The following is a 15,431-nucleotide window of genomic DNA, read 5'->3' on the forward strand; positions in this document are numbered from 1 at the left end:
CGGCAAGAAAAAGTGACAATATGAAAAGAACAATTACAGCTGATATTAGTATTAATTGAAGTTGAGACACCTGTTGACTAGAAGTGGTAGGGGTTGTGGAAGGAGTCATAATGGTTTCAGTGGAACTTTTTAGCCAGGAATTTGTAACTAGATAAAGAAACAGCTGTATAAAAGTGATACTCTTGCTAAATATAACTAGTAGTAAAGTTAATAATATGTTTATAGTATCTATGAAAGGAAGACTGTAGAGTTGGTTAGGTAACGACCACTGGCATGTGGCAGGGAATCAGAGTAAATTACATTTGTACTTTTGTAATGATCTGTAACTAAGTTATGCTCACAAGGTAATATTATAGTGTTGATAGAATTAGAAATTTGGTCATAATTACCTGCAGCTGTAGAATGGTGTGTTGTGTGCGGTGAGGTAATTTGTATGTGAGTAGAAAAGGTTCCAGACATAGAGGAGGTTGTTGAGGAAACAGAAGTAAAGGAAGAAGATTCTGTAGTTGTTGTAGGTAGTATACACTCTGATACTTGTGCTTCAGTACAATAGTTAGGATTAGCCTGTTTTACAGCTGCCAGAATAGATTCATATTGTAGTAATAGAGTTTCACTAGCATCTCCTGCGATAGCCAAAAATAACAAAATATAATTTAATTATAATGAGTAATAAAACTTACTAAATATCCAACCAATTAATGGATTTATTCCTTTCATGATCTTTGCATTACACAATGATAAGTCACAGTCTCGTTTTGTTACATTCTCCCAGTAATAAATGTCTACATCTCCTGTATCTTCATATAATAAATGTAACTGGTTTACTATATCTGGTCTAATATATACTCCAACTATATAACCAGCTCTTATGGGAAGGAATATATTCCTGACATTGTCAACAGTAACATTTATTCTGTTATCATCTGGGCCATCTCCTCTGTATGAGTTTCCATAGACAACATGATAGATATTGTCTTTGACAGAGTCTGGTTTAAACACTTGAAACTCAATGCTGTTAGCAATGGTTGTGTTACCAGTAACATGAGCATACCATTGATCAATAGTTCCATTACAAGAGAAGGTCCATGAAGGAATAAGTAGTTGTATACCACCAGTAAATACATCACCAGTGAAGGTGGCTTCATTGTAAGATGGAAGAGAGCGACTACAACTACTGGCATTGACTGATGGGAATAAATAAATAGTCAAGTTTTGCTGCATAAGAACTGCATCAAACTAACCTAACTTGATGATGATGACAGAGAGAACTGCTAAGCAAATAGTTGTGTTGTAGATCTGCTTCATACTGTGTCTTCTTGTCTGATGCTAGCCATGAAAGTAATGATTGTTGTAAATAGTTTTATTATCATTTATATTAGCTAGACTAGACCTCATTACAAAAGAATAATAATTAATGCGTAACGCGACGTCACCGGAATACAAAATGGCGACCTCAAATGAAGACATTGCAAGTGACGATCCATTTTCATTATGGAGAAGTCCTTTATCCAGTCGTTATGCTAGTGTAGAAATGAGACATAATTTTTCTGAACGCAAGAAAATTCAGCACGTGGAGAAAATTGTGGTATTTCTTAGCAAAAGCAGAAAAGGTGAGTTGAAACACCACCCACACTCTACATTAAATTTTATCAGCTGTGTACATAAAATGCTACTTTCCAATAGGAATTGGGATTAGATATTACAGATGAGCAGTTGGAAGAGATGGCAAAAAATATTGATAACATTGATTTTTCTCGAGCCGAGGAAGAAGAAAGAAAGCGACGTCACGATGTAATGGCACATGTGCACACATATGCAGCTTGTTGTCCACGAGCAGCAGCCATTATACATTTAGGAGCAACATCTTGTTATGTTGGAGATAATACTGTTAGTACTAGATAATGTATACCATATATGGAAGTATTGCCCCTATTATTTAGGATATAATTGTTATTAGAGATGCCTTGGACATTCTTTTACCAAAGGTAATAAACTTAATATTATTATGTCCTTTAATCATACCATCTATATCTGTCTATCATCTGTGTTTATTAATTTGTATATCAATTAATTCATCTGTCCATTAACTAATAATGTATCAATTAATTCATTTGTCCATTAACTAATGTATCCCATTAATTCATCTGTCCATTAACTAATGTATCCATTAATTCATCTGTCCATTAACCTGTGTATCCATTAATTCATTTGTCCATTAACTCATGATAGCACGGATTCCTTGAGCAGTTAGTTCTGCATGACTATCAAATTCATGCTATCAGTTTACTGCTTTGTTAAGTAGACCAAGACTTGCTTTACTACAAAAACTATGAAGTACTTAATTTCTATCTTTTATCAAGACAGTACAGTGTGATCCTATTATAAATTGTTATTACATAACAATTCTAATATAATTAATAGTTGGTAATGATAGTATGTTATAATACTTATTTACATTGCACAAGTCATCTTATTGTTAAGCAAATTGAATTTGAATTTGTTATACCAAAGCCTGACTTCATTTCTATGGTTCTAGCATTGTCATTTTACGTTTCAATTTTAGTTTTGTTACATCCGCCCACTTGTTAATTAAATTTCATACCACATGTCAATATGAGGTATCTTGGTGATTGTGAGTAAACTATCTTTTCCAATCTGTGGTGTTCTAGTTGGCAAGATGCATTGCCAGAATAGGTAAATTTGCTAATGACTACAAGTTACTGCTACACTTGGTTTCACACATTTTCCAGTAAGTATCATACATAATACACGCACTAACTATATCACTCCCCCATCTCTCCCCAAACAGACCAGCACAATTAACTACCGTTGGAAAGAGAGCTTGTTTATGGGCCAATGATTTACTTATGGATATCCGTAATCTTCAACGTACTAGAGGAGATCTTCGGTTTCGTGGAGTCAAAGGGACAACAGGGACACAAGCTAGTTTTTTAACTCTCTTTAACGGTGATCATTCTAAGGTGGAACTTAAATTATTTAATTATAAAATTCCCGTACAATAACTGTCTGTCTGTATGCAACTTTATGACATTGTAGGTTGAACAATTGGATCAGAAAGTGACTCAAATGGCTGATTTCCAAAAGTAAATTTTATATTTTTCCCAAAATAGTTTGACAGACTTGTTTGTTTTTAGTTGTTTTATAATTACTGGGCAAACATACAGTAGGAAACAAGACCTCGATGTTTTGACTGCTCTAGGTGGACTGGCTGCCTCTATACATAAAGTAAATAAGTTCATATTAATCAGATACATTATTATAAAGTATTATAATATTAGATTTGTACTGATATTAGATTGTTAGCGAATCAAAAAGAAATTGAAGAACCATTTGAAAAAGATCAGATAGGTTAGTAGTGATATACAACACTAGTGTATGCATTGTAGTATATCTGTAGGTTCCAGTGCTATGCCTTATAAACGTAATCCCATGAGAAGTGAAAGGTGTTGTAGTTTAGCTCGTCATTTGATGTCTCTTGTAGCTAATACTCAATACACATTAGCAGTTCAGTGGTTAGAACGGTCGCTAGATGACAGTGCTAGATGACAGTGCTAACAGGAGGATTACATTAGCTGAGGGCTTTTTAACAGCAGATTCTTTACTTATTACTTTGCAAAATATTTGTGAAGGACTAGTGGTTTATCCTAAGGTAGAAAACTCCACCTACAAATAATGAGAACAGCCTTTATTTTGTGTTCATTCTGTGACAATTATATGTTTGTTGTGTTGTCCATTATGCAATTACTGCCATTATGACTTATGTCCAATTAGTCCATTATGTGCTCACTATGTGTCCATTATATGTCCATTGTATGTCTATTATGCGTCCATTGTATGTTTATTATATGTCCATTATGTGCCCTCACTATGTGTCCATTATATGTCCATGTGTATATGTCTATGTTATGTCCGTCCCATTGTATGTGTTCATTATATGTCCATTATGTGCCCACTATGTGTCCATTATATGTCCATTGTATTATATTGTATGTTCATTATATGTCCATTATGTGCCCACTATGTGTCCATTATATGTATATATGTCCATATGTCCATTATGTGCCCACTATGTCCATGTTAGCGTCATTGTATGTCCCATTATTATGTGTCCATTATATGTTCCATTATATGTCCATTTATGTGCCCACTATGTGTCTAACATGTATCCCATTATGACGGTCTATGTGTCCATTTTATGTCCAGGTTATTGAGAGACACATATCACAAGAATTACCTTTTATGGCATCTGAAAATATTATTATGGAAATGGTCAAATTTGGTGCTGATAGACAGGTTTAATTTTAGACTACAATTATAATTATATTTTATCCACATCATTCAGGAATGTCATGAACATATACGTGTTCTCTCACAAGAAGCAGGAGCCGAAGTTAAAGAACATGGAAGAGAAAATGATCTTGTAGAACGTATTAAAATGTCATCATATTTCTCTCCTATTCATGACAAACTTGATGTTCTATTAAATCCAACGTCTTTTATTGGGCGTGCCCCACAACAAGTAATAATTAATAATTTTAATTAATTAATTTGGTTGAATTATTTCTTGAAGGTTGAAGATTTTTTAAGTAAAGAAGTACAACCAGTTTTGGATTGCTACAAGGACATGTTACAAATTGAAGCTAAATTAGAAATTTGAGATTTTAATTTTAATATTAAATTGATTACCTAATATTGACGTTAATAACTTCACCGAGCATGCGCAAAATAACTAATAATTTACGGAGAGTCTCCTGGCGTGTCCTACAGCTCACGTTGAAGCGCCATTCTCTCTTTCTCTGATTTTGTACATTTTAAAAGTTTTTAATGTGTTATCGTGTCTCTCTTTAGCTGATGGAGCGAGCAAATGGACTAAGTCAAAGGTAAGCAAGGAATTTTAAGTTTATTAAGAAGACGAATGACTTAACTTGCGTATACCAATAAGCGCGGGCCCACGTGTACTTTATTTTTTATTATTTTCCAGCTCTGATACGGAGTCTATCAGCAAGTATGACCTTCATACAAGTTATATTTATGCAGCAATGCAGTCATCAAGTCCACTAAGAAAAGAAGAACACGAAAATTTCAACTTAATTGGGAAATCCTTACAGGGTACCTTTGAACTCTCTTCAGAGTATGCTCTCAATGATACAGTATCATCTTTACCGAGCAGTGAGTTAGACTACTCTCATATAAGTGTTGCTGAGAAGGATTCACTGAGACAACATTTCAAATTGAAGAACTTCCATATCCCAATCAAACGATTAAGTCATTTACGTGTCAAACAGCTCAAAAAGGCTATGAAGAAAGTCTCATCGTTTTGTGATAGAAAAGGTATGTATCTAGTTGACAATGGCTGTGACAATCAGAGGAAGTATCCTGAGCCAATATTCAAGAAGTATCATAAAATAAAGAAGAAAAAGAAATCATCAAAAGATGACGGATCATGTAAACATCGCAAGCTTAAATACTACTTAAAAAAAAAAAGTTATCAAAATAAAAGAAAGGCGCAAAAAGTTGTTGGTTAGTACATACAATAGTTTTATAGACTATTATCTTTTGATATTATAGGGATCTTCTCATAGGTCTAGAGATCAGAAATATCATTCCATGTTATCAGACTCTATTAAAAGTTTACAGGAGTTGTTAGAAGTTACTAAAGAGAAAGTAGTCCCTGTGATTGTCCTAAGTGGAAGAGATTTTGACGAGTGTGAAGATGAATGTATGATAAAAGACTCACCAAGGTAATGAAGGGTGTGTCTAGCACAATGCCTTCATTGCAACTTTTTGTTTTTAGGAAAAGAGTAAAATTTTTAGATGAGAATAATACACCTGAAGAAGAATTACTTGATTCTTCTACCTTGTTGACAGAACTGAAATCTGATGATATATCTATTGTGTCTGAGGAACTTCAAGGTACAGTTATAAATGATATTAAGTGTGATTTGATTATTTTTATAGTGACTGACCCTGTGATCACAAAGCAAGACACCCTCAAATGCACCCTCGGAAGCACCTCCCAAATCTAGTTTTACCATTTTATCCTTTTTACTTACCAGATCCTATATTGAGAGATCCATCACAAAGAACTACAACATTTAGTATACTAAAAAAAAGAAATCGAAAAAGGTTTTATATCGAAAAGAATTCAAATCAGAATATGAATGTAAAAAGGTATTGTTTAAAAGATCAACTATAAATTATTTACTTCTCTTTAGAAGAAACAAGTTTCTTTTATTGGACTACCTCCTTTGAGGATGGAAGACAATGGAGATAGTGTCTCCCTAATCTCTGACCTAGAGACTAATGAGGATATTGATACTGACATGATAGCTGTTACAGAAGATTATAATGGAGATTGGAAAAAGGTAACAAATAGTTCAGTATTCATTTATTGTAATTTATTTGTAGAAAAGTGCTAATAAGAGACGTCAATTAAGAAAATTGAGGAAACGTCGAAAACATCGTGAGAATCCTCGACTTCGAAACAGAGGTTGTCAGGTAACTATTTCATTGTTGTAGTTTCTCAGAATTTTATGTCATCCATTGTTTAGACTGGAAAATCAGCTGATGACAATCCTTTAGAATTGACTTCTCAGCTTGTCTCTGATATCTATCAAAGAGGAAGACGTGGCCCAGTTCCTATTACAAATGTGGTCACACAAACTGGAGAGGATAATGGCGCTATCCCGATAAAACCAAAGACCACACCCACTAAGGGCAAGGTAGAAGTGAGTGGTTCAGTATGGTTAGCAAACGAGCCCTTGTATCTCGGTTTAACGAGTAGGTGTGTCCCTATTTGTACTGAGCTTTATACGGTCATACAAAAGAAGCAGCTGCTATCACATGATCATGCCCACTCACTTAATGAAGCTGTTGGCAAACCTCATAACAAACCATATGGTGTTGATATAAATGTGCCTAGGTCTCCTGATCCTCCGCCAATAATTGTTGATCTTCCTGATAAGATTATCAACCAATGTAATCAGCTGCAGGAACTATATTATGAACTCAAACAAGTTGATATAGAGTGGCCATTTTGGCGTCACGTTAGTTGTCTGGCTATAGCATTAGAAAATATAGCATCACATCTCCCGTCTAATCTTGGTAAGTATGTCTTGAGACGTGAGAGTTATAAATATCGTACCACTGGTGTATCCACTTATATATTAGGGTCCTTGATTGTTGAACTTAGTGATAATTTAGAAGGTCTTTTAAAAAGTATTAGTGCTTGTAAAGAAGAGATTCCCCAAATCTTTAAGGAATCTGTAGAAATGGGTTTTCAAATGGCTTGTTATGTTCGTCTGTATACTGGGCGTGGCTGTCGTGAGCCAATGCGTTTTCTTGATAGTTACAAATGTCAGAAATCAAACAAAAGTAAGTCGTACATGGAGGCTATTTTGGCAGAGGAAGAGGAGAATGCAGAAGACAAACCTTTTGCTGCTGTTCTTCATGAATGTAAAGAAAGAATCTGTCAGCTAGAAGCTCGTATAATGGATGCTTCTGAGAATGAAAAGATGGTTGTCAGTCGAGTTATTGATGATTTCTCAGCAAATGGCTTGCAGTCTCTGAAATGTCCATCTCGTTTTTATGAGTCGTCAGATAAGTTAAGTTACTCTGCAGTCAATGCCTCTTGTTCCGGTAATAGTCTTACTAATAGAAACAAGAATACTGCTAATGCTATTAAAAGAATGTGTAGAACAGTAAGTACAAGAGATATACCAGTTAAAAGTGTTATGATTGGCAGTACCTCTTCTGCTGACACGTGTGATGATTCTGTTGACAGTATAATAGTTGTCGACACTACAGATGATAGAGTAAAAGGCAAAATTGCTGCTAATGGTACGGACAATAGTACTATTGCCACTACAACAAGCAATAGCTCTGTAACAGGTAGTTATGGTAGCTCTGTAACAGGACGCCTTGGTAGTTCTGTAACAGGGCGCCTTGGTAGATCTCCCTTTGTAACAGGTAGCTCTGTAGCAGTCAATAGCACTGTACCAACTAACAGTTTCAAAGTTGGCAAAACATTTAGTAGCAGTACAACAAGGGATTACAGGACACCTCGCCCTGGACCCTTGTCACCTGACAAACTTAGAGTGTTAATTAAGGAGCGTCAAGTGAAGCCTCTGTCAACTAATAATATCATTCCCATTTCTTCTCGTAGCCATCTGAAAACAGGTCGATTAAATCTCTCAGGTGGTAAAAGTCAATTTATCGACATAGAAAATCTTATGTCAATGACAACATCAAGTCACTCAACACTTATTAAACCACAACATGTTGATACTCAAGTTGTTGCTAAGCATCCTTTGCAAGCTCTTCTTGAGCAGAACAAAGACAAGCCGGAGGAAGAAGTATCTTCTGCTCCTACACAGAGTCAAGGACTTGTTACTATTAGTAATGACCAGTCTTCTTGTGGCCATTTGAACAAAGGTCAATTAAATGTCTCCAGTGGAAGAAATAAGTTTGTTGATATTATGTCTTCTGTGTCATCACCACAATCTCTTAAGCCAAGTAAAGAAGACAAGGAAGGAGAAACATCTACTGGCTTATCTGTTCCATGCAGTCAAAGATTAGTCACCGGATCAGAGCAATGTCGTAAGCTTCCAGTCCAACCTAACATTTTAACAAAAACAAAATCTAGTGCTAATGTACCACACAATATATTTGACTTGACTGAAGACACACCTCCTACTTTACCATTTAAAAGAACACTAACTCTACCCAAGATTGTTACAGCTGTGCAATCTGGGCCCAAGAATGCAGCATCCATCTCATTACCCAAATCCTTACATAGCTCTGAAAATTATTCTAGTCCTACTTCTACACGTGCAGGGACAAAGCGGCCATTTTTATCTGGTCCTAAACCCAGTAACGTAGCAGTAATAGCAAATACTTTAAGATCATTATCTACTTTGTTGTCATGTAAACTAGCTGATATGGGAGTTGAACCTGATATCAAGACATTTAGGAAAGTAATATCTGAATATACTGAGTTAATGAAACAAGAAATGTCTACCTCCTCCTCCTCCTCCTCCTCTTCCTCCTCTGGAGTAACAACAACAACAACATCTACAACGTCTGGAACATCAGTCCCATTTTGTTCCTCTTCTGAGTCTACAAATCCATCTATATATTCCACAGTACTGGCTGCACTTTGTTCAGCAATAAAAGTACAAAACAATATATTACTGTCTAATATAAGACAACCTATTTTAGTTAAAGCACAGCCCTCTTCAGTTAATGTATTACCTTTGTCAGTTAAAGGACAGCCCTCTTCAGCTAATGTGTTACCTTCGTCAGTTAAAGGACAGCCCTCTTCAGCTAATGTGTTACCTTCGTCAGTTAAAGGACAGCCCACTTCAGCTAATGTATTACCTTCGTCGGTTAAAGCACAGCCCTCTTCAGCTAATGTGCTACCTTCGTCAGTTAAAGGACAGCCCTCTTCAACTAATGTATTACCTTTGTCAGTTAAAGCACAACTGTCTTCAGCTAATGTATTACCTTTGCCAGTTAAAGGACAGCCCTCTTCAGCTAATGTATTACCTTCGCCAGTTAAAGGACAGCCCTCTTCAGCTAATGTGTTACCTTCGTCAGTTAAAGCACAACTGTCTTCAGCTAATGTGTTACCTTTGCCAGTTAAAGGACAGCCCTCTTCAGCTAATGTATTACCTTCGCCAGTTAAAGGACAGCCCTCTTCAGCTAATGTGTTACCTTCGTCAGTTAAAGGACAACCCTCTTCAGCTAATGTGTTACCTTCGCCAGTTAAAGCACAACTGTCTTCAGCTAATGTATTACCTTTGCCAGTTAAAGGACAGCCCTCTTCAGCTAATGTATTACCTTCGTCAGTTAAAGGACAGCCCTCTTCAGCTAATTTATTACCTTCGTCAGTTAAAGCACAACTGTCTTCAGCTATGTATTACCTTCGTCAGTTAAAGGACAGTCCTCTTCAGCTAATTTATTACCTTCGTCAGTTAAAGAACAGCCCTCTTCAGTTAATGTATTACCTTCGTCAGTTAAAGGACAGCCCTCTCCAGCTAATGTATTACCTTTGCCAGTTAAAGAACAGCCCTCTTCAGTTAATGTATTACCTTCGTCAGTTAAAGAACAGCCCTCTTCAGCTAATTTATTACCTTCGTCAGTTAAAGAACAGCCCTCTTCAGTTAATGTGTTACCTTCGTCAGTTAAAGGACAGCCCTCTTCAGCTAATTTATTACCTTCGTCAGTTAAAGAACAGCCCTCTTCAGTTAATGTATTACCTTCGTCAGTTAAAGGACAGCCATCTTCAGCTAATGTATTTCCTTTGCCAGTTAAAGCACAACCATCTTCAACTAATGTGCTACCTTTGTCAGTTAATACGAATCACTCTTCAGATCATCTACAACAACATTCTATAATTAATGTACAACACTCTTCAGCTACTGTGCAACATTCATTTACTAATACACAATCTTTCTCAGCTAATATACAACAACTTCATTCAGCTAATATACATCGTTTAGGTACTGTCCAACCTGTCTCTGTTAACATACCACCTTGTAAAATCAAATTACTATCTAATCCTAGCTTAATTATTCCTCTCCTCCTCTCAAATCCTCACCTGTTCAAACTACAGTCTATGCAGAACCTGTTCATCCTAAACCATATGTTCCTTCGACTGCTTATGCTCAACCAGTCTATTCGCCAAGTATTGTCTCCTCCTCAATCCTTCCTTCTCCTATAATGACAACTGCTCAACTTTTAACAGGTGATCAAAAACCATTTCCCACATTAAAATCATGTGACAATGAGCCCATCCCGGATTGTATCAGACCTCATTTTAGCTCTACTTATAGACACACACAACAGTCATATCAAGAGCATATAAATTACACTTCAAAGCCTTCTACTCAAATCACTAATACTATTACCAATAACTCCAGTTCAAAGAACCACCATCAAGAATATCTGCAACTACAAAAGGTGTCACTGTTCCAACCACACCTACTCAGACATCAGTTGTGTCCTCCAGCAGTGTAATGTCTCCCTCTACCCAGAACACTTCAACTAAGCTATTAAAAGGTCCTGCCAAGTTGATTTTGCAATTATCACTTGAGGACAATGCCGCACGTGTGAATTGGACCCTTCCTTCTGATTCTCTTCATTTACAGGATCAGATTGAACACTACGAAATACGCTATGCTAAATTATATCACTCTAGTTTGTTCACAGTACAGGGTTGCCGTCAAGCCTCATGGTGTACATTAGGGTTAGTACCCTGCCTTCCTTTACCTATGTCTGTAACTCTTAGTAACTTTCAAAGCAACTCACATTATGTTGTCGTAGTGATCGGGAAACTTCAAAGTGGTGCTTACCTATTTAGTGATATCAAATTGATAGAAATGAAGTGAACTACTAGACTTGTTTTATTAAATTGTTTGTTACATACAAAGATGTTTGTTTATCACTTTGTCTGAGATCTGTACTTGTCATAAATTAAGCGACCAGTTACAGCATCTTCTATAGCAATACCTATATGTAGTTGTAATACATTCACAATAGATCTCACCATATAACATCAATTAACATAATAGAAGTTTTTACTTACCAAGAGATTTGAACAGAAGGAACTTTTTCCCTATAGAATGTGCTGTATCTAGGGTCAAGGGTCCCTTAGCAACTAGTTCACCTACTTCACAATATATATCAGCCTATAGTGTGTGTTAATTAACTATTTAGTTATAAAGTTTATTGTATCAAGTGACCTTTGATAAAATAATATCACCTGCTTCTTTTGAAGCAGCTTCTTGACTGTCAACAACTACCACTGCACTTTTCATTACCTGATCATCCAATTCTCTCCAAACAGATCTACAAGCACCAACAGCTGCACTATTTTAGATTATTGTAGTATTCCAACTCACCAAGGACTACTGCACCATCCTTTAGCCACTCCCCTTTTAGAATAGGTTCTGTTGCTATGGTGACTGTAACAATAACATCAGCATCTTTGCATGCAGTTTGTAGATCCTGGAAAATTTTAGTATTGGTACCACCAATATCACTGGCACAATGTTTCAATCTATCAATATCACGTCCCCAGATACGAATCTAAAATAGTAACATCATAATTCTATTTTTAGAAACAGCTAGTATTATATTCTATTTTTAGAACATTCCCTTCAGATGCATCTTGGATATTTGAATAGGAAAACAGTGTCTTTCTATTTTACAATTAAACTAGCAATGGATTCTCTTTTTAGAGCATATCCATCAAATGCATTGTAGACAAGAGTAGTTTAAAATTATATTTTAAACATGCAACAATACATTAGATACTAATGAGTGTAATTAATTAACAGGGTCAAATTCTTTATATTTACAATCACATGCACACTAAGATTACCTCTTCAAACTGACAGACAACTTGGAGTGCCTCAGCGTGACCTCGTGCTTGTACTCCACTTCCCACAATACAAAGAACACGAGGATTAGCTGGTTTCATGTACTAGAGGAAACAATAAAGAGATACATCTACCACTGACTAACTTTTAATGCCACTGCAGAGGCTGCTGCTGTTCTCATATCAGTGACTGTGGCGCCATCAATGATCTTGAAATGAAGTTTATTTGTAATATAGATTAGATGTTATGGTATTGATATTTTGTACACATATATTATATATCTACTGTACTAATAGTATCATTCCTTACTCAACTGCAACAACAGTTCCAGTTGGTGGATCCATTTGTATAATAACTCCTTGATGAGTTGGTATGCCTTTATCTCCATTGTCAGGATATAAAGTAATTACTTTAGTAGCTAAACAATCTTTAGCATGACAATAAGCAGGCATCAATCCTAGAAATCTAAAAAAACTCAGTAATAGTATTCAAGACTTTTCTACCCATTATGTTCTGAGGTTTGTATTACACTGCGAACTGGTTGGACGACTTTTTGTGCTGAAAATGCTGCCAAACCATCTTCAACTGCATCTATGACGTCGGCCATAGAAACCAGCTCTCTCACTTTCTCACTGGATATGTACACTGGACTTTGAGCCATGTTGCAAAGATAGGTGTGGCTAATAAGTTATTAATTTTATTAGTTTAAACTAATGCCCAAAAAGGAAATAAGAGGAGGAGGAGGAAGATAATCTCTGAAAGTTCAGGTCTTTCTTCCTCGTATCATTCAGACTTTATCTACTAGATTTTTGACCGTGTAGACTGACCAGAGTCCGCGGTCAACAAACAGGAGCATCATATATATATATTCAAGTGAGAATATAGACATTTTCAGAGAATGAGTGGAAAGGAAGTTCATGAGCTATTGACAGAACCGATAACCTGTCATTGTTGGAATGGTGATCGTACAAGTGAGTAATATTAATATTAGTATATAATGTAATTAGTTAACTGATACTGCTGGACTTGAATCATAACCAGCTTTGTTTCTAAAATAGCCAGATGTCATAATGTTACTATATTTAGCATTTAGGCAGGTTATTATTGTCAACCCTATATTTTAATCTGTTGCTATAAATAGATCACTTACAAGATGTTACTATTAATAGTAATATACACACAAAAAATTCCTCATTGATGATGAAATTGTTAATGACATCATAAGCTAACCCAGTCTATAATTAGTAACTACATGATGACTCTGATACTATAAATAAACTCCTAATCACATTCTCTAGAACTGGCCATTTCTCCTAACAACAATGAGATACATATTTATACCAAAAAAGCCGGTAAATGGGAAGTTGAACATAAACTGACAGAACACACCTCTCGAGTAACAGGCATTGATTGGGCACCAAAAAGTGGCAGTCTAGTCACTTGTGCAGCTGTAAGTCACATGTTAGCTAGGCCACACCTACTTTTATTTGGAATTACCACGCCCACTTTGTTTAGGATCGTAATGCGTATGTGTGGAAATTTGAAGGTGGGGCTTGGAAACCTGTTCTTGTTATCTTACGTATCAATCGTGCTGCCACAATTGTCAAGTGGTCACCATTGGAGAACAAATTTGCAGTTGGAAGTGGTGCCCGCATCATTTCTGTTTGTTACTTTGATAAAGATAATGACTGGTAAGTCACAGATGTCCTCTAAGATTGGGTTATACTGTTGTGGTTGTGATAGGTGGGTAAGTAAACACATCAAAAAGCCATTACGTTCCACTGTGACGTCTTTGGATTGGCATCCTAATAATTACCTGATTGCTGCAGGTTGTTCTGATTTTAAAGCGCGTGTTTTTTCAACTTACGTAAAGGAGATTGAGGAGAAACCAAATGAGACTGTTTGGGGTAAGAAAATGCCATTTGGAAATGTTATGGCAGAATTCTCCAATGGAGGAGGTAAGCGTCTTGCTTATGAATAATTCATCATTTTATTCCCAATCTTTAAAGGTGGTTGGGTACATGGGGTATCTTTCTCTCCTTCTGGAAACAAGCTAGCTTGGGTGGGTCACGACTCCAGTGTCTCTGTTGTTAATATGGCAGCTGGTGGAGCTGACTCGTAGGCTTAAATAACACGTTATAAAATTATCTTAATTGTATTATTCTAGGGTAGCTATTGTTAAGCATCAATATCTCCCATATCTTGCTTGTCAGTTCATAACTGAGAACAGTATTGTTACCGGAGGTTATGACTGCTATCCTGTTCTCTGGAGCCATGATGATAACAATCAGCTTACATTTATCAACCGTTTAGATCAGGCAGAGAAAAAGACAACTGGACAGCTATCGTGAGAGATTTAACACAAACTTTGTATGGTATCTTACTCTCTCTCTCTCTCTCTTAGTGCTATGGAAAAATTCAAGGGAATGGATAAACGTGCAACAGCTGGAGCCTCTGACACTGCTCTTGATGCTACACACCAAAACTCAATTACGTATGTTAGAGATTATTAATTAGATCATTAATTACTTTGATTTCTTCTATATGTGTGTGCAGTCAAATTTCTAAATTTGAAGTTGATAGATCTGGTAATACCAACAAGTTTTGTACTAGTGGAGTTGATGGCCGACTTGTCATATGGAATTGCAAGGTAAAATCAGAGAGTTTGTCTTTGTGACCAAATTTTTGTTTTGAAAAAAAATTAATTCTAATTTTATTTTTGATTTTAGTCATTGGAATCTCAGATTGCTGGTCTTCGATTTTAAATGATTTGAAGTGACACATGTATAGTTCCTTTTTAGCAGCTGTCAAGTAGTTAGTTTGTTGTCATAGCAACAATTATAGTAGTATTAGAATAAACTGTTGATTATGTAGATTATTTTGATTTTAATAAAACAAAAATGATTAGAAGTTTCTCAACTCAATCAAATAATTTTCTAACAACAATAGAAGAAATATCATTAGAAAGTTGGCCTTTGTATATGTTGGGACTTCACAACAATATTGTAATTAGTGGTTTGTTGAAGG

The 15,431-nt window shown here is 35.9% G+C and overlaps 3 protein-coding genes across 3 annotated transcripts; 2 read left to right on the forward strand and 1 right to left on the reverse strand.

The window, feature by feature from the left end:
• The first annotated feature begins 1,498 nt into the window (after window positions 1-1,498).
• Window positions 1,499-4,678, forward strand: LOC121391180 (adenylosuccinate lyase-like). The gene is given in 14 exon segments (XM_041522889.1): window positions 1,499-1,552; window positions 1,554-1,610; window positions 1,684-1,887; window positions 1,941-1,985; window positions 2,670-2,749; window positions 2,810-2,981; window positions 3,058-3,104; window positions 3,156-3,246; window positions 3,300-3,369; window positions 3,419-3,546; window positions 3,548-3,670; window positions 4,225-4,314; window positions 4,364-4,540; window positions 4,592-4,678. Coding segments are annotated over 14 exon segments (1,392 nt in total). The 5' UTR covers window positions 1,499-1,531.
• A 7,214-nt stretch (window positions 4,679-11,892) lies between these two features.
• LOC121391169 (ketimine reductase mu-crystallin-like) lies at window positions 11,893-13,065 on the reverse strand. The gene is made up of 3 exons (XM_041522884.1): window positions 12,934-13,065; window positions 12,407-12,508; window positions 11,893-12,111 (listed from the first exon to the last, which is right to left on the reverse strand). The coding sequence occupies exons 1-3, from the start codon at window positions 13,063-13,065 to the stop codon at window positions 11,893-11,895; spliced, it is 453 nt and encodes a 150-aa protein (XP_041378818.1).
• A 237-nt stretch (window positions 13,066-13,302) lies between these two features.
• Window positions 13,303-15,169, forward strand: LOC121391170 (actin-related protein 2/3 complex subunit 1A-like). The gene is made up of 9 exons (XM_041522885.1): window positions 13,303-13,375; window positions 13,703-13,854; window positions 13,920-14,095; window positions 14,148-14,362; window positions 14,414-14,522; window positions 14,572-14,751; window positions 14,809-14,898; window positions 14,961-15,054; window positions 15,134-15,169. Exons 1-9 carry the CDS (start codon window positions 13,303-13,305, stop codon window positions 15,167-15,169), a joined length of 1,125 nt encoding a protein of 374 aa, XP_041378819.1.
• Window positions 15,170-15,431: the final 262 nt, after the last annotated feature.

This window comes from Gigantopelta aegis, unplaced genomic scaffold (genome assembly GCF_016097555.1).
Source record: "Gigantopelta aegis isolate Gae_Host unplaced genomic scaffold, Gae_host_genome ctg1830_pilon_pilon, whole genome shotgun sequence".
Classification (NCBI taxonomy): Eukaryota; Metazoa; Mollusca; class Gastropoda; order Neomphalida; family Peltospiridae; genus Gigantopelta; species Gigantopelta aegis.

Excerpts from the sequence above, each read along its gene's own strand:
- LOC121391169 (XM_041522884.1), bottom strand. The coding sequence starts at position 13,065 with ATGGCTCAAAGTCCAGTGTACATATCCAGTGAGAAAGTGAGAGAGCTG. Across the intron at positions 12,509-12,933 it reads TCGTCCAACCAGTTCGCAGT|TACATGAAACCAGCTAATCC; the intron begins GTAATACAAACC and ends TGTTTCCTCTAG. Across the intron at positions 12,112-12,406 it reads TTGTCTGTCAGTTTGAAGAG|ATTCGTATCTGGGGACGTGA; the intron begins GTAATCTTAGTG and ends TTACTATTTTAG.
- LOC121391170 (XM_041522885.1), top strand. The coding sequence starts at position 13,303 with ATGAGTGGAAAGGAAGTTCATGAGCTATTGACAGAACCGATAACCTGT. Across the intron at positions 13,376-13,702 it reads TTGGAATGGTGATCGTACAA|AACTGGCCATTTCTCCTAAC; the intron begins GTGAGTAATATT and ends CACATTCTCTAG. Across the intron at positions 14,523-14,571 it reads GCAGCTGGTGGAGCTGACTC|GGTAGCTATTGTTAAGCATC; the intron begins GTAGGCTTAAAT and ends GTATTATTCTAG.